Raw genomic sequence first — 18,678 nt, 5'->3', positions numbered from 1 at the left:
GTATCTTGGGGTCTTGTTCACGGGTAAGGATAGGATGGAACGGGAGATCGACAGACGCAGCGTATACAGTCATTCGGACCCTGTACCGGTCCGTCATAGTGATGAAGGAGCTGAACCGAAAGGTGAAGCTCTCAATTTACTGGTCGATCTAGGTTCCTACCCTCACCTATGGTCCTGAACAGTAGGTCACAACCGAAAGAACAAGATACAAGCGGAGTGACTGGGCTCTCCCTTAAATATAGGGTGAGAAGCTTGGAGGGAGTCAGCGTAGAGCTGCTGTTCCTCTGCATTGAGAGGAGCCATTTGAGGTTTCTGCCAAATACTATTGCACTTCTTTTCAATGCACTATTTTTACGACACACTATTGTCTATTCTTTTTCACAAATATTGCGCTATTTTTATAACTTAAGCCATTCTTATATTCGAACACATTATATTATCTTTTTTTCAATCTTTCAAGTCTTTGTTCGATGTTTACTCTGGAGTGCCATGTCTAATCTTGGTGCATACGATGGATCACAACGTTGACATCAATGACAATCAACACCATTCAATTCAATTCAATAATTTTATAAAAACAGATGTATACATAAAAACGAATCCAACAAATAAAATATATGTTGTAAAAAATGTTTTTTTGTGTGTGTTATCTAAAATATTTAGTTTTCTTCTTGTTGTAATAATGATTATTATTAGAGCACAAAAAGGAAACTCCCAATCCTCCATTTAGAATAATTGGAGATTCAAGACATTTGCGGTACGAATGTGATCCTGCACCCAATTTAGAATTGTTGCGATTGCACGGGTTTAAAGTGGCAACTGTCAGGTACGATAAAGAGACGTGGGTGTGACATAAGTAGTATAGAGCGTAAGCCGAGCGGGATCTTTGAAGTGAGCAGGCTTGGCCCATGGACAACAGCAGGTGGTGTGGCTGGCATTAACCACGCTTAACGGAAGCTGGGGCCCAAAGGTCATCCGTGGAGACATGGCACACCTTTTGTCCTTCTGAGTCGGGAAAGTGGTGCCATTGCAGAATATTTACATAAAGCATTCTGCGATTAAAAAAAAAGCACATACTGTTTTTTCCAGACTCAAAAGCACACGCCAAAAATTGGCCAGAAACTTGACCGTACTCCTTATGGTTTGGTGCGCCCTATGCGAATTGTTCGCTGACCACAGTTTCATAACAACGGTGACAACGGCAATTGTGGCAACCGCAAGCCTCCCGACAGCGTCCGTGTCAGGAATCATTCATTATGAACGTCACAGTTATTAATGAACGGGGAACGCGCTCTCATTAGGAAGTCGCCTGAATAACTTCAGCGTTTTTCATCACAGCAGGCCAAACGTCCTCTACTGACACTTTATTATTATTCATATGCCGTCTCATCAATTGGTGTCTGTTCAACTCGTCCGTGGCCTAATAATGTTGAGGTATATAGCAGTTTGTTAGTCTGAGTAACTGTATCTATCATGTGAGTTTGTTGTTGTTATTCCATGGATATAAAACAGTAAATAACATATATCAATATATATACGCGCATTCACACACATATTTCTCTCTATCTATATTTATATAGCGGACCCCTGATATACAACAACTCTTTTCACTTTACTGTGTAGAATAAGATGTATTTGACACTCCTTACGTTTTTTTCCACCACTATACGACAATAACAAATCATTTTGGATGTTCATTTATGGAGTGTGACGAGTTATGTCTCAATGGAGCCTGACAGCTATTGGTCCAAGTAAACAAAATGCTTGTTTGCAATTAGTACGTGTCAAACATCATGAAAATGCCAGTATGCTCTCGGATGAATTACCTCCCACAATGCCTTTCTCTTCACTAAGTTGAGAATCTAGCCATGTTTTATAAATATCTAGCAAGTCGGTGAATCAAGAAAATATTTTGAACAGTGTTTATTCACTATGGGTCCATGACTTGCAGTAATGCTAAAGGGAGAAACAAAAAATGTGATAACCATGACAACAAAGCTGGCAGTCATCAATAAATACGAAGATGGGACACAAATTACTACCAATGAATGATCAGGGCAATCATTAAAAATAAGGAGCAAATAAATCTTCTAATGGCATGACAATGCTCATGAGCGGAAGCTTTAAATTCAGTATGCATTTCAATCCGCCGTTGCTGTCTCCTCTCCCACTTGCATCCACCCGCTACTCAACTCGATCAGCCCAAGTCATGTCAAACAAGCTAAATACAATTTCATTTTTCCTTTACATCCATCCATCCATCCATTATCTGCAACACTTATCCTCAGTAGGGTCGCGGGGTTGCTGGAGCCCATCCCAGCTATCTTCGGGCAGTGGGCAGGGGACACCCTGAACAAGTTGGCAGCCAGTCGCAGGGCACACAGGGACAGACAATCCGTTCGCTCATTCACACCTAGGGGCAATTTTGACAAACCAATTAAACTAACATGCATGTTTTTGGAATGTGGGAGGAAACCAGAGTGCCTGGAGGAAACCCACGCAAGCACTAGGAGAACATGCAAACTCCACACAGGAGGTTCGATCTCATGACCTAAAAACTGTGCCACACATGCGCTAACCACTGCGCTGCTTTGCTGCCCTTTTTCATTTACACGTATATTTATTTAAAATGACATTTAATTTTATATTACACATAATCAGTCCTTATAATACAGTACAGGCATATAAACTTAAAACCCGCGGGATGGATCCAGCCCGTTGAATGATTTAATTCGGCCAATCGTACATTTCTGACTATATCAAAAAATAAGTAAGTCTCGAGCTCATTTCTATCAACACTTACGATTTTTTAAAAGAGTACAAATCAAATGCTATTCCTCACGGCTAGTGGGCATTAAAGGGTTGAAAGAGCTAATTTCCAGTCCGGTTTCATGTTAAGGACAATGTTGCGCAGTATTTTATTAGTTTCACTAGACCCAGCCTAGTAGTTTGATCTGATGTTAATACCCGTTCACTGCTCAAACTCTTATTTTGTATTTGTATCTTTTATCTATTTCAAAGTGGCATGACAGGCTAGCATATATAATGTTTGTGATGAGTTGGTGCAGATGTAAACCTGCATTTAGTCAACCGTTAAAATAAACAAATTATTAACACATTCAATGACAAACATGAAAATCATTTATTTCCGTTGTTTGAGGATAAATATGTTGCCCTATTGAAAGGTCCCTTTTCATCGGTGATTACAATTCATAGAGTAGGCTACAAATGTAATCTGAATAATTAAACATATTACTGAAAAATAAAGCTAAATCTTTAGCGCTGACATGAAAATATAAAGTTGGGATCCGGGCCCCGAGCCAAACTAAGCTTGTCATGCCTGATATAATATTTTGTAATTTTATATTTTTTATGGGGTACTGTGGGTTTGGAACACCTTTTTCTATTAACTATAAGTTTCTATTCCCCGCCATACAGCAATTCACTTTGCAATCCTCACCTCAGAACAGAATAATGTGGTTTCCCGGGGGGGGGGTCTACTGTATATCTACATTGTTACCTGATGAACCCAGTGCGATAAAATGACCTTTATGCAACTTAATAATTCATGAGGGGTTCAGCTTGAACGCTGTAGGCCACTAATTGATCATCCTCACACAAACTCTTACGACGTAATACACAGGTGGGTTATGACCTGCTAGCCTCGTGAACTCACAAGGGTAACTAAATGATTCATGGCATCATTTCTATACTGTTATGTACAGTGCTCTTAATGGGTTTATATACTATACCAAAATGATCACTCTCCAGTATTGTTTAGGAGTAATATTGTGAGCTGTCTGGAACCCAGAGTCGTTCTTTCTCCCCCTTTTGGACGTGGGACACGTTAAAAAAGATTCTGCTGTCTTCGGCCCCCTTCAGGAACAAAGCATTTCCAGATGACCCCACCTGAAGAAGGATTGAGATTCAAAAGCTTGCCAGTTTGTTGCCGTGTTAGTAACACAGGATGATCCGGTGCATTATGCGACTGATCCGGGTTCCGTGAATTAATTAAAGCCAGGGATATAGTTGAAGAAAATCCGGGTAATGTGGTCTGTGTGTATATATATATATATATATATATATATATATATATATATATATATATAGTGCCATTATCTGACAGTAGTTTAAATATGTATTTTTCGTTCCAAATTTAATTTTTGTACCACAAGGTGACTCCAAATATTACACACTGTCCCTTTAATGGTAACTATAATTCCTATGACTACTTTGAAAATCATTTAAAAATAGTTTGATTCGCCCCCCAAAATATATAACATTTTAAAAAGCTAATAACGTGATGGAATACAATTTATGAATTTGCATTTGGTTTCCAGCAGCATTTCTTTTCTAAATTAAATGAATAAATACAAATCGGTAAAATATATATATATTGTATAATTTTTCAGTTAAGTGGACTTTTTGTAGTGTGGAACTGCAAACACTGACTTAAAATATATAATTGTAAAAAAATTACTTTACAAATGATTATTTTTATTTTCGCATTTATATTTTATATTTTCGCATTTACATTTTTTTGTAAATGTATCTATCCATTTTCTGTGCCATTTATCCACACTATGGTCGCTAGAGAATTCAATCCTTGTGAATATTTTTATTTTCAATCATTAATAGTATTTTTTATGATTATCATATTTTCTTTTAGTTATATTGTTTATATATCTATTATTATATTTATATTTGACTGTCTAGTGAGGTAGTTGCAGGTGCTCTTATAATTTGCAAGTGTACTTAACGCTTGCTGTTCAGTTTCTGAATATAGCCTGTCCTCTAGTGGTCGTTATGTTTATTCCAGCAGGTTCTGACGGGGAAGGGCCTGATTGTATGCATATAATTTTAATATTAAGGGTTATCATATAGTCATTATTTTCATGCTGTTATAAGGGAACTATAGCATTGTTATTTAAAGATGTTACTTGTTTTAAATACAGGTATTTTTGTTGGGGGTATTTTAAGTATCTGTAAATAGTATCAATAATAAAGACTGCTCAAGAGTATCGGAATCAGGAGCAGTAACGACTATCCCTAGTATTGACACTGCTGAGTCAACCCTATGGTCTTGATAAAAAAAAGGAACCCCTACTGAATTCAAATCAATAGATGGAATGACCTTTGTGTGTCCTTCACATACCTGAGTTTTCCTGTAATATCGAGGGTGGCAGGCGATAACGGATATGAAGGAGAAGGTCGCCACCAGGACGGCAGCAGAAGACAAAATGAAGATCATGTTGGCGTTACCTAAAGCGGGACATCGTCGGGTGAGAAATCAGAATCTCGTGCGTGAAATCGTAATTCAGCGACGGGAGATGACATTTTCCGGTCGCCCTTCATTTGGACCGGCCCCTCGCGGAACAAACGCAGAATTTGACAGTTTTACCCAGAACACCCCGTGACACCATGACATGCTTCTAAACGTACCCAGCTTCCTTCAAAACATGCTAAAAGCTAAAAACATTTGTGGGAAAACAACCCAGAATGGGTCTCAAAATTGACCAATTCAATTATTCAAGCCCAGAATGTATTTCTTATAACCATGAAGTCTTTAATTTGACAAAAATTGAGTCAATTCAAGGACAGATATCAACTGGATTGGGTAAAAAAAATAATACAGCAGTTTAAACCCTAAAGATTGTGTCCAATTAAAAAACTATAACCCAAAAAGGTGAATCTTGACCCAGTTTTGTTTTTTTTCCACCCCAAGGTTGTAGAAGTGCATGGAAAATCCATAATTTGAAATTATCAAGCAACATATGTGATTTCCAAATAAGTGCTGTTTTATTTAATTTGTTTCACCCAACTTTCATCTTCCTAATTTTGGAACACTGATCGCAGACCCGCCAGGCTTCCTGTTCTTTTTCTACTTAACGGTGGAGTGCGTAGTTTGAAGTATCCTTAAAAGGTGGAAGGTTAAATCTCATCTCATCTCATTAGCTACACCGCTTATCCTCAGTAGGGTCGCGGGGGTGCTGGAGCCCATCCCAGCAATCATCGGGCAGTGGGCAGTGGACACCCTGAACTGGTTGCCAGCCAATCGCAGGGCACACGGGGACAGACAACTCACTCGCTCATTCACACCTAGGGACAATTTGGACCGGCCAATTCACCTGAAATGCATGTTTTTGGAATGTGGGAGGAAACCGGAGTGCCCGGAGGAAACACACGCAAGCACGGGGAGAACATACAAACTCCGCACAGGAAGTCTGGAGCTGGATTTGAACCCACGCAGAAGGTTCCCAAGACATGAACTGTGCCGCACATGCGCTAACCACTGTGCCGCCGTGCTGCCGGAAGGTTAAATATTTTCTCAAATAAGTATGTGCTAAAAATGCCCAAATGAGTTTAAAGAGCCTTTGGGTTTTGTTTTCCATTGCGCCTATCTGCTTTTATCAGGCCTGTTTAGGGTGGAACAAACCCCCAAAATTATGAAAAAAGAAGAGTTTATTCGAATGCGTCTAAGAAATGCACACAAATCATGTCGCCATCTCCTGGCTTAAAGTCATGATTGTAGCCTTAAATTCTCAAATGCCACATTGTTATTTTGAGGGATTTTTATTACGGTTATGATGAATTCTGTGTGTTTTTGATCCTTGCCCAAAACATTTTGATAAATAAAAACTCAAGCAATATTAATTTAAAAACACTCTAAAATCACAGATTAGGTCAAAATTCGAACAATGCATGATTTGAACCAATTTTTTTTTTAAATGTATAAAACAAGTTAAATACATAAAAAACGATCCCTTTTTTGGGATAAAAAGGGAACTATACTCAAGTGACCAAATTTCTGGAAAATTATTTTAAATATTTGACTTTTCCCCCCATGTATTTTAGCGCCGGACGGACCGGCGTAATGGTCGCCATAGACCGCAATCCCCCCAACACAAGCCCGGGATCGGCCCTCGGCAAAGCACATCTCTTGTTAAAGTAATGCGAGAAAAATTTCAATTTCAATTTCTCTAAAAGCCTCTATGAAAACAACGCTCTGGACCAACAAAATCAGCAAAAGCAGGGAAAGATGCTTTCTACTGCTGACAAACTTGTCATGCTAAAGGTTGATAAAAGCATTTTCAAGCCACATTTTTGTTTCCCAAAAACATCAAAATGATGGCGACAAATTATAATCTGAAGAAAAAAACTAGTGTCCTGAAATAATTTCCACTCCTCAATTGGGCAGCAAGATTATTTTCAAAATTAGAGTTAGACAGTTACAGAAGTTTTTTGTAAAAAAAAAATATTTTATACAGTACTCCTATACAGTATGTCAAAATATTCTTAGGTTAATTTTATGGTTTCAATGTATAACAGAGTATGTAATCTAATCCAAATCCAAACTACTTTATAAATCCTGATTTGTGTGTGTGTATGCGCGTTTGTGTGTGAAATATAGGCTACGAAACAGCTGGGCCGATTTTCGTGAAAATGTTCAGTTGTACTTTGCTAGGTTTCATGTCATGGCACCCCCAAAAAATACGAACAAAATCAATAAACATCTGCTCTCATGGGGTCTCCAACGTCTCTGGCGGCCAAATTGTGTAGTGCAGCTCCCAACCAGCCAAATCCAATCTTCTGTCGGCCTGGCAACGCCAGGGCATATTTTCTTGTTTAATACATAAATAAATAGAGGTTTCTACTTTGCAGGACGTTTTTAGATTGCAATCCCCCGAAAAAGGAAGTATTACTGTATACGTTTTAATCGAAGTAAATAAATTGGACGGCAGTATGATAATGATGCAGATATGCCACAAACAATACCTCCCGATATCAACATATGTCCATTTTCGGACCCCTCTTTTTTGTCTTATATGTTAAATTTGATCCGTCACTCACTGCTTTTCCTGACTAAGAGATTGAAGGAGGTCTGCATCTTGCTGATGTCATTGTGGACGCTGACGTCCAGGCACTGGACGCCGACCGAGGTGAAGGTGTGGTTGAGCTGCATGGTGTTCTCGTGAAGCTGGGTTAGAGTGCAGCCCCCTGTCGTGTCGGGCGCACAGTCGGGCAGGAAGCGCCAACACGCCCACATGGGTGGGCTGAGGGGCGAGAAGATCAGAGGTTCCTCCTGCGGGTTGTTCAAAGGTTGGGCAGGCGAGGCTTACCTTCCATTGACGTGGAAAGCCAAGCTTGTGTTTTGAGACACTTCGTAATCAGGAGGCCCCTTCAACTCGATGCTTTTAATTGGATCTATGAAATCGATTCGCACGATCGTAAGGCAGGCACATTATAAAGGGACAAACTTCCCCTTTCATTTTGGATTAAATGGTACAAAGTGTTTATGGCTATTGTGACAATAAAGACACTAACGTTCAAAAGTTTGGAAAAGCACAGTTTTTTCAATGAGAAAAACATTAAACTAATGAGAAATAGTCAAGTCAAGTCAAGTCACATTTATTTATATAGCCCTTAATCACAAAAATGTCTCAAAGGACTGCAGAGGATTACATTTACACAATTACCTGATCTTAAACCAATACACCCATACATGGTTAACGTGGTAAATTACTATTTTAGTTGCAAATGTCTGGTATGAATCCAATATCTACATAGCTGTGTATATAGGCCTATTTCCAGCAATCCAGTGTTTTAATAGAACATTGTGTTTGCTAATTGGAAGAATGGATGAATAGAAAAGCCCTGTGCAATTATGTTAGCACAACTGGTTAGATAAGCTATAAAACTGACCTTCCTTTCGAGCTAGTTCAGTATCTGGAGCATTACATTTATGGGTGTGATTACATTTTCATTTTAAAAAGAAACAGAAGATCTCTTACAACAGTGTGTACTACTCCCTTCAGAGAACAGCATAAACAGGCACTAACTCGAATAGAAAGAGAAGTGGGAGTACATTAGTCTTAAAAGCCTTGCAGGTCCTCAAATAGGTTAAATGGAATCTGCAAAACACTGTATCAACATCTACAGTGAAGAGGCGACTCCAAGAGACTGGCTTCACGGCAGAGTGGTAAAAAAAATCTGTTATTTAAGACAGGCCAAAAAAAAGGGAAGAGATTAATAAGGGTATAGAACACAGACATTGGACAACTCATTTGATGAATAAAAGTGTGACATTTTCAAAGAAACCCCAAACTTTTGAACGGTAGTGTACACAATTGTCAAACACATTTTTAAAAGGACAGTGTGTGATATTTTACCACTAGATGCCACTGTATTGTGTAGTGCAAGCAAAAAGAAATAAGAACATTACAAACTATGGAAACTCACGAACCATCTTTTCTTTTTTTCGGCCCTGCCTTTTGCAATTAAAGAAAAAAGATAGAAAGGGGAAAAAAGAACGAAAAGATGACATAAGAAAAAAGAATGAAAAAACAGGTAGAAAAGAAATAAAAATGAGAAGGAAAAAGTGGAAATAAAAAAGGGAAAAATAAATAATAGAATGAAAACAACAAAAAAGGAAAGAGAAAGGAAGAAAAAGAATAAAACAAAGAAAGAAAAAAAGAAGAAAAAAAAGGTCAAAAGAAGACAAGGGGTTTGGGGTTCCGGTAGCAAAAAGCTGGCCAACAATCATGTCACCCGTCTAGGTGAGACTCATGTTATATGAAATAAATACAAATTTCTCCACAAAAGTTTTTAAAAAATTGACTTTTATATAAAAGTTCTTGTATTATCCAAATCAATATTGTTATTTATTACTGTATAAAGGTTTTTTTAACCACTAGGAAGCGCCAAATAATACACAGTGTCCTATTAAAAGTGTTGGGTGATATATAACCTAACAGTATTCAACATGTGTCTATTTTTTATATAAAATAACAAAGTAACAAATTTATTAACTAATTGCTGTCTTTACACTTTGAAGACTGAATTCAAATTCATTTAATTTGTATGCCCTAAAAAACAAAGTACAGCTAACATTCTGGAAGAAAATAATAACCCATTTTTAAAGCTAAACCAACTTGGGTCTTTTCTCAATTCCTGTTCAGCCCTAAAAAGACAAAGGGCCGAGCTAATCACCAAATCTGGGGGGTTTAAATAAAAGAAAAAGGACTTTACACTTTGGTCAAAACTACTCTAACTTTGTTCGTCATTTTGTAAAAATACTACATGAGCAAAAATCAGAAATATAAAATATTAAATAATACAATGCAAAATAATAAAGTTATTATTAAATTGTGCCGAAATAGAATATAAAACACAATATCAAAAAACACTTTGTAAAAATCAAATGAGTCATCAATTTATAAGCTGTTTATATGTATTATTTATTATTTTACCTATTTTGTTTTACTTTGTACTTATACAAAATATATATGCTGTGTGAAAAAAAAAATCCTTAAATTTAAGATTGTATTCCATGACTTGATGCTGATCACAAAATACAACACAAATGTTTGTTTGAACGAAACGTTGTGTAAATAATCCATCCATCTATTAACTGCACCACTAATGCTCAGTAGGGTTGCGGGGGTGCTGGAGCCCATCTCAGCTGTACTCGGGCAGTTGGCAGGGGAAACCCTCAACTGGTTGCCAGCCAATTACAAGACAACTCAATCGCTTATTCACACCTTGGTACAATTTGAACTGGCCAAATAACCTCACATGCATGTTTTTGGAACGTGAAACCCATGCAAGCACAAGGAGAATATGGAAACTCCGCACAGGAAGAATTGATCTCATGAACTCAAAACTGTGCCGCGGACGCGCTAACCACTCAGCCGCTGTGTCGCATATAAATAATCTATCTAAATAGATAAACAAAAGAGCAATTGTTATTTTTGTCCTGGCGGTTCGATTCTTTTCTAATTTCCTTGTATTTAAACATACATTCATCCACTATTGTTCCTACCGAGAACTTGAACATCCTTCGAGTAGATTCCAGTTAATGTAGGCGAAGATTTGTTCATATTGATCCCAATCTTCAAGCGGAGTGTGTAGTTTCCAGACACGGCGTAGTGGTAGCGGACTACAGGCTCAGACCCCTGGATGACCTCTCTGTATGCCCATAAATAAATGAAAAAAAATGAATGCCCAAGTGATAAAATTGAGAAAGACAACAACAAAAAAACTCTTACCCATTCCCCAAGTCCCACGTGTAGCTGAAATTCGCCGAGCTGAAATTCTTCTGTGGGTTGGAAAGTTCGAACATGGTCTTGGTGGGAACGTCCGACGCCAGATCTCCGGTGTCCCTCACGTAAGTGTCGTTGCCGTCCATTTGATAAAAAACCAACTTCCCAGCAATGTTTTCTGGTTACAGAAAGGGATCGTTGGTCATCGTCACACAGAAACTTGGAAAATATCTACCAGATACCTAAATCTGTCAGAGACTCGTCGGATTCTGCTTCACCCAGGAAAACTAGGAAAAGCAATAAGAAGGTCCTGCAAAGACATTAATTAACTGTGTGAATCATTCAAAAACTGAAATTACATGTAAATATACCGGCACATGTTTGCTGGTCTTCTCTCTCTCGTTCTAGAAGTGACCAAGAAGACGAACAGTGCGTGCAAGATTGCTCTTGGATTCCAATCTCCAAACAGCTTGAAATTGCCACCATGGGTTGCAATCATGTGCCTGGGATAACTGACTTTTGTCTGTAAAAAAATCACAAGTTGTTCCCTACAATAAATATAGTACAAGAAACTACATTTTCTGCATGTAGTGCATATTTTATCAGAGTTTAATCTATTGCATAAAATGATAAAGGTAAAGCCGCTTTACCCCATATCATCGCAATCATTGTATTATATTAATAGAAATACAGGAGAATAGATTTGTCATTATTATCATTGAGTACAACATTGTATACAACGAAATAAGATGGGGCACCCCAGGGTGAACGTGTATTTAAAGACCTAAAAGTGGGATGTGTTGTTAAAATGTTGAATGTCTTCTCTAAAGGAATATGGAAGTTTGAATTTGGGTTTTGTCTGTTGGACTCTCTGTGTTTTGTGCAAAGGTTTTGTGGAGTAGATCACGTGGGGCAGCTCTCAGGCAGTGGGAGGTGACCAGCTGTCTGGGGGCCGTGGCAGAGTCGACGCGCCATTCTTCCGGGAACGGGAGACCAATGGGAGCAGGCTGCGTCGCGACCAGGCGGAGTCGACGCGCCATTCTTCCGGGAACGGGAGACCAATGGGACCAAGCCAAGTGGCGGAGGAGATGCTTTGCTGAGCAACTCGGGAGAAGGAGAAGAGTCGGTTTATGGAAGGAGAAGCGTGCAGAGATGTAGTGATTTGTGTGTTAGAAATAAATCCACTCGTGAGTGAAAACTTTCTATGCAGAAAAGAGCACGCAAATTGTTTGGATGAGTGGTGATTGGGAAAGGTCACAAATTGGAGTCAGATGATTAATTAAAGTTTGTGTTGATTTAACAAGAAATTCCAACATCTCTCTTAAGTATGCGATGAAGCCCCAATGTGTAATATTTGACCACTAGATGGCACTGTAGATGGTCTGCCTTTATATAGCGCTTTTCAAGTCAACGAAGAAAAGCGCTTTACAATGTGCCTACTCATTCGCACACACTCACATACCGGCAGCAGCATCAGCCATGCAACTACCTGCTTATCGGCATTAAGGATTCCAGTGTCTTGCCCGAGGACACTTTGACACATAACACGGAGAAGCCAGGAATCTAACCTGCGACCTCTCTACCTCCTTAGCCACTGCTGACCCGTGCAAATGAAAACCAGAGCCACAGAGCACAGCAGTTTGCCAAACAAACATGGCGGCAACCTTATGTAGGAATTCCACGATGTAAAAGAAATACAAATTCTCTGCCTTTTTTTTTTTAATAAAAATTAACATTGTTAAGACGGTTCAGGTATTTTTGACTGGTGTTCAAATCATGTGATTGATGGGATTTTTAGGAGGCACTAAATATTACACACTGTCCCTTGAACAATGTCCAAGAACCTATTTTCCACCTTACCGGTCTGCTTTTAGCTTACTTTTAGCACCGCTGTTCTGGGACTTGCAACACATTAAGAATCAGGAAAGAAGGAGGAGGGTGGTGAGAGATTTCATGCTTGTCCCCGGGTTTCGTTTTTGTTAGTGTAGCCTGAAAATGGTAAAAGTAAGATAAGGCCTGTTTCGAATACAATCCAAACGCCAACCCTAACCCTCAAAATGAAAACGATGAAAAAAAGAGGACTTTATCAGTACTCGGGGAATGAGCTGACTGAGGCTGTGATTATGACTTCAAACCAGGAGATGGTGGCAGAGAGTAGTAAAATTTCAAGTTGCGGACACCACTTTTGAAAATAACATAAAAAATAATATTAGGATAGATAGGCTTTATTTACAATGTTGTACACCTAAGTTGTAGAAAATAGCGCGTTATATTTGATTTGGCAGTATAAAATAGTGTGGAGTATATTCTCATGTTAGCGTTTTTCTGAAACAAAGCAAGCTTGATGTCAAAACTGGAGAAATTACCTTAAATGTCAAAAACACAAGCACCTAAAAAACGATGTGGCGAATGCTAATCGACTTCTATCATCTACGTTCTATCATCCATCCATTTTATCCACCACTTATTCTCACCAGGGTCGCGGGGGAGCTGGAGCCCAGCCTAGCACGGAAGAGGCTGCAGTAGCTGAGATTGAACCCTAACCCCCGCTTTTTGAGTCTGCGTGCTAACCTCGCAACCATCATGCCGCCGACTGGTATTCAACCCCACCCTTTATAACATGTTTCAACACTTAATCTAAAATCAACCGGACTCATTAAAAAAAATAAATAAACGATAAGTAAAATGTTTCTCGAGTGGCATAAAGTGTGTTCACGGCGGCCATTTTGCTTAATTACAGGCGCAATGGCCAGAAACGTCACACGTAACAAGTTAAGTTGTGTTTATCAGTATAGCCCTTTATCGCTATACTTGAATGATGATATTATTATAATTAATTTGTCACAGGAAGCAACAATTGTATTTAGGTGAGAGTTTAAAGGTTTCAACACTAGGATTTGTTTTATTTCTCATACTGTAATCCGTTTTGAATGTAACAATGGTTTTCGAGTAACCCACTGCGCATGCGTTGTGACCATTTTATTAAATCAAACAGTAAACAAATACGGCTGAAAAGAACAAACTTTACATTTCCATCTCTGTGGCTCGAATATTGATATTATTAAAGAAATTATTATCTTTAAAAAAAGCACACCTTCGATTTAGGAGTGAAGTTTGTAGAAAACAGCAGGTGGCAGCAGCTGACTTTAAAACGCCGTCCGCTATCAGTTCACTTGTGATGACGTCAGTGTCCAAGTACATACAATATACGTTAAAAAATCATTAAAAAACTATATATATGTATATATATATATATATATATATATATATATATATATATATATATATATATATATATATATATATATATAAATATATATATATATATATATATATATATATATATATATAAATTTTACGTTATTGAATTCTGTTGGTCTCGTGATTACAAGTTGGTACGTTCCCCTCTATGTTTTTTTCACGACATTGGTTGTTCTCTCGTGTTTATTGCTTATTAACTTTTTTTCTTCTGTGTCAGGTTCTATTTCAGGACAATTTTAACGACACTTGGAGGGCTTGGGGTGGGATTCACGCCGAGTACATTGTAAAAAAAATGCAAGTGTGTGCTGGTTTTGAACTGTAAATTAGATCATATATATATATATATATATATATATATATATATATATATATATATATATATATATATATATATATATATATATATATATATATATATATATATATATATATATATATATATATATATATATATATATATATATATATAATGGGTTGAGGCTCACTTATGCTAACATAATTGTCGGCTATTTTGCTGCTACCTACCCAGAAAAAAAAACTTTTTTTCCCCTTCTCCCAGTTCTATATTTCTTTATCCTTCTTTTTTTCCTTTTTTTCTTTTATCTAGCTGTATTATTTTTAATATTGTCTCATATTTTCTTCTGTTTTTTTCCATTTAATTTCTTCTACTTTTTCTGACTTTTTTTCCTTCTTATTTTCTTTTTTTCTCAGGTTTTTTTCATCTTTTTCTTCGTCCTTTCCCCTTCCTTTTTCTCTCTCCTTTGTTCTATTTACTTTATTCTTGTTTTTCCACCATTTTTTCTGCTTTTTACTTCTATTTCTTTTTTCTCTCATTACTTTCTTTTTTTTGCTTTGTTCTTTTCTTCTTGTTTTCCTTTTTTCTCTCTATTTACCTTTTTGTTCTCAAAAGGCTTGGCAAGACATAAAAAGCACGGTAATCACAGAGTAGAGGGAAAATGAGGGTTTTGAGGAAGTTGGTAATTTGAGCAGATCATTTGTAAACTTGGTATCGAAGTACAGTTCATTAATTTTATTTGTTATCATTAATATTATTGTTAATGATTTTCCTTTTTTCTTTCTCTCTTTTGTCTGGTTTCATGAACCGATGTAAATAGGTATATTAATAATAGGTGTTTTGGTATATGAAAATACTCTGGCTATCTAGCTTTGGGACTCTATTGATAAAAAAGTCAAAGGGGTAGGATTAAATAAGCATTTGCTTCTACCTACTCCGTTAACTTTGTTTTTCTCTTCTTGGTTGGTTTTTCCCCCTTTCATGTTCGAAAATAGTAAGTAAGTAAGAAAAGTATTTCATTCAGTCAGTCTTTATAGCAATTGTTTTTTTTTTTCAGTTGCACTATAGGGACAATTAGTAGTAGTATTACACACTGTACCTTTTAAAAAATATATTTTAGTACCTAAACATTGGTGTTGTATTTAACGTAATTATAAACTAACTCAAAGGGGAGGGTTAGAATATTCAATGATCGGGACATTTCCAAGCATGGGTATGGGTATCGCATCGGTATCGATCTATATTAGCAAGTATTTACTTGGGTTGGAACGATACAAAAATGCATAGTATCGCCAAAGTAGACCGTAAACCGAACCGCCGCGACGCATTATTGCTTCAAACTCATATACCGAGTCAACCCTTGTGACGTCACGGCCCCGCCCCCAAGCTCAATCTCGTCCCAAGCAGCTGAGTGCGCAAACCAGCTCAGTTCATTTTTTATTTTTCGCGCGCGCTGGAATGTCGGGAGTAAATCTGATTTTTCGCAACCCATCACTCGGATTATAATTTTCATCATTCATTTTTTTTCCTTTTTCGTGTGTTTTCTTGCTCTTTTCCCTTCAACATGTCCGGGGCGCCGCATGACGTCAGCAAGCTCACCGAGCTAACTTATAAGGTGAGTCGAATCAAGTTGACATTCGAGAAAGAATGTGATGAAGATTTATGAAGATTATCCGGGAAAAGTTTGAAAAAAATACCATTAAAGAATGCTGAATCTGTACTTTTTTTTAAAGAGGGGGTGCATTCATCCCCCCTTCATCGCCTATATGACGATCTATTGTTGCAGAAATGTTTTAAAACACGTTTGACCGAAGCGCTGGAATATTTAGCTGTCAACAAGCAAGTCTTTTCTAGAATGTCACACCCTGTTATTCTTTCCTGCTGGTTTCAAAGTGTGCCAATTACTCTTTTGTGGATTGTGCATAGATGTGATCAGTGGTCAGAAGGGAAAGGGGGTTGAATATTTCCCCCCTTTAAATTCAATAGTAGAATAGAACAATTTTCTTAATGGTCAATGATAAGAACGCGTGTCACTTCAGGATAAATATGTAACAAAAGCCTTAATAGAGAAAGGTAAGATAAAAAATATTATTAGAATAGGCATAAGTTTAAAAAAAATAGTGCGATTAAAGGTACCTATACTTGAAGGTAATATACTAATCATTTTAATTTGTGCTGCATTTTAATTCGGACACTCTACCAGTCCGTCGTGGTGAAGAGGGAGCTGAGCCGATCTATCGGTCGATCTACGTTCCTACCCTCACTTATGGTCACGAACTGTGGGTTATGACCGAAAGAACACAATCCAGGATTCAAGTAGCTGATATGAGTTTCCTCCGCAGGGTGTCTGGGTTTTCCCTTAGAGATAAGGTGAGAAGCTCAGTCCTCAAGGAAGGACTCTGTGTTGAGCCACTGCTCCTCCGCATTGAGAGGAGCCAGTTGAGGTGGCTCAGGCATCTGATCAGGATGCCTCCTGGACGCCTCCCTCGGGAGGTGTTCCGGGCATGTACCAACGGCAGGAGGCCCCTGGGGCGACCCAGGACACGCCGTAGAGACTATGTCTCTAGGCTGGCCTAGGAACGCCTCAAGATCCCGTCGGATGAGCTGGAGGAAATGGCTGGGGATAGGGACGTCTGGGCTTCCCCTTTAAGGCTGCTGCCCCCGCGACCAGACCCCGGATAAGCGGAAGACAATGGATGATGGATGGACAATACCAAAATTATTATATTTCCATCCATGTATACCAAAAACAGAAGATAAGAAAGAAGTGTAATATATATATAAATCAAAAACATTCATTCTATTCTGGTTCGGCAGGTGCTTTGTCAGACAATAGGAAAAGAAATTCCAAAGTAAAAGCAAAGCACTTAAGCATGGAATTTATCGCTTACGTAATTGGAATTGAGCGTCAACTCAGCACTAACTAAAAAAAGAAATGAACAAATTGCATTGTCCTTTATCTAAAATATATATTTGAATGAGAACATTCATTCATCTGAGAGGAAGTGAAATGGATGATTGGGAACACACATTTGCTCATATTAATTATTTAAACGAGTTGTTTTATTTAATTTTTTTAATTTCATTTTTCATCATCTAATTTAGTCATGGTTGGTTGATTGGTTTGATCTCTTACCAACTAGGGTCGTAGGGGCACCATTTCCTGTGGTGTGTCTTGGGCAAGTACAGCCTGGTGGTGACCATCCCTCTCCAGGAAAACTTATGTTACCTTTCACGTGTTAAACGGATGTGCTAATCACTGCGCTACGGAAACATAATTGAGTCATACACTTAATTTATAAGTATTGTATTATTTATGAGCGCGTCCGCGGCACAGTTCTGAGGTCATGCGATCAAACCTTCCTGTGTGGAGTTTGCATGTTCTCCCCATGCTTGCGTGGGTTTCCTCCGGGCACTCCGCTTTCCCCCATATTCCAAAAGCATGCATGTCAGGTTAATTGGCCGGTCCAAGTTGTCCCTAGGTGTGAATGAGCGAGAGAATTGTCTTTGTGTGCCCTGTGACTGGCTGGCAACCAGTTCAGGGTGTCACCTTCCCACTGCCCAAGGACAGCTGAGATGGGCTCCAGCATCACCGTGGTCCTACTGAGGATAATTGCTGCAGATAATGGATCAATGGATGTTTTACTTTTGTGGATTATTTCTTTCTTTCTATTTTTTTTTTCATTGTAAAATGTATTTGAAGATAATTTGTAAATATAAAACCAATAATAATAATAATGATACTGTGTTGAAAATAAACCAATTTCTTTCCTTTTTTTCCTTTCTTTTTTTGTGTCTCCTCACTCGATTGTTCCTCTCAGGGTGTTCCAAGAGAAGGAGGGTGTTGGGGGGGATTAAAGAGCTCCTTGATAGCTCATGCATTTCAATAAAGAGGGTGGGGATGAAAATGAGGCAATATTGCAGACACATTCTTTTTTTTTGTCTGGGACTTTGCTCTCTCAAGGGAGTGTATAAGAAAAACACACACAAAAGGTCAAGTTAAAGATTGGAGATTTTATCGATGCTGGATGTAAAGGACAACCTGCACGTTTGATCGCTGTTGTAAACTTTATTTGGGGA

At 38.1% G+C, this 18,678-nt stretch overlaps 2 protein-coding genes across 3 annotated transcripts in view; one reads left to right on the top strand and one right to left on the bottom strand.

Moving 5' to 3' along the window:
- Positions 1-726: 726 nt before the first annotated feature.
- On the bottom strand, positions 727-11,216 carry tmem130 (transmembrane protein 130). Its single transcript, XM_088323574.1, has 6 exons — positions 11,049-11,216; positions 10,823-10,968; positions 8,121-8,205; positions 7,852-8,054; positions 5,156-5,262; positions 727-3,909 (listed from the first exon to the last, which is right to left on the bottom strand). Exons 1-6 carry the CDS (start codon positions 11,186-11,188, stop codon positions 3,778-3,780), a joined length of 813 nt encoding a protein of 270 aa, XP_088179700.1. The 5' UTR covers positions 11,189-11,216; the 3' UTR covers positions 727-3,777.
- Positions 11,217-14,974: 3,758 nt separating this feature from the next.
- The window catches only part of baiap2l1a (BAR/IMD domain containing adaptor protein 2 like 1a), a 47,801-nt gene continuing 44,097 nt past the window's right edge, over positions 14,975-18,678 (top strand). The window contains exon 1 of one of the 2 annotated variants that reach the window (XM_088323234.1): positions 14,975-16,213. In XM_088323234.1, coding sequence (XP_088179360.1) covers positions 16,163-16,213 — 51 coding nt within the window. In that variant the 5' untranslated portion in view covers positions 14,975-16,162. The remainder of the gene's footprint in view (positions 16,214-18,678) is intronic. The other variant, XM_088323233.1, reaches the window with a different exon arrangement.

This window comes from Urocampus carinirostris, chromosome 19 (assembly GCF_059441175.1).
Source record: "Urocampus carinirostris isolate Australia breed hairy pipefish chromosome 19, RoL_Ucar_1.0, whole genome shotgun sequence".
NCBI classification, from domain to species: Eukaryota; Metazoa; Chordata; class Actinopteri; order Syngnathiformes; family Syngnathidae; genus Urocampus; species Urocampus carinirostris.
This window is presented reverse-complemented; position numbering and strand designations above follow the sequence as displayed.

Bases quoted from the DNA above. Each gene is read 5' to 3' on its own strand.
- tmem130 (XM_088323574.1), bottom strand. From the start codon at position 11,188: ATGGACGGCAACGACACTTACGTGAGGGACACCGGAGATCTGGCGTCG. The intron at 10,969-11,048 runs GTAAGAGTTTTT...ATGGGCATACAG, and splicing joins ACGTGGGACTTGGGGAATGG to AGAGGTCATCCAGGGGTCTG. The intron at 8,206-10,822 runs GTAGGAACAATA...TCGATTTCATAG, and splicing joins GAAGGATGTTCAAGTTCTCG to ATCCAATTAAAAGCATCGAG.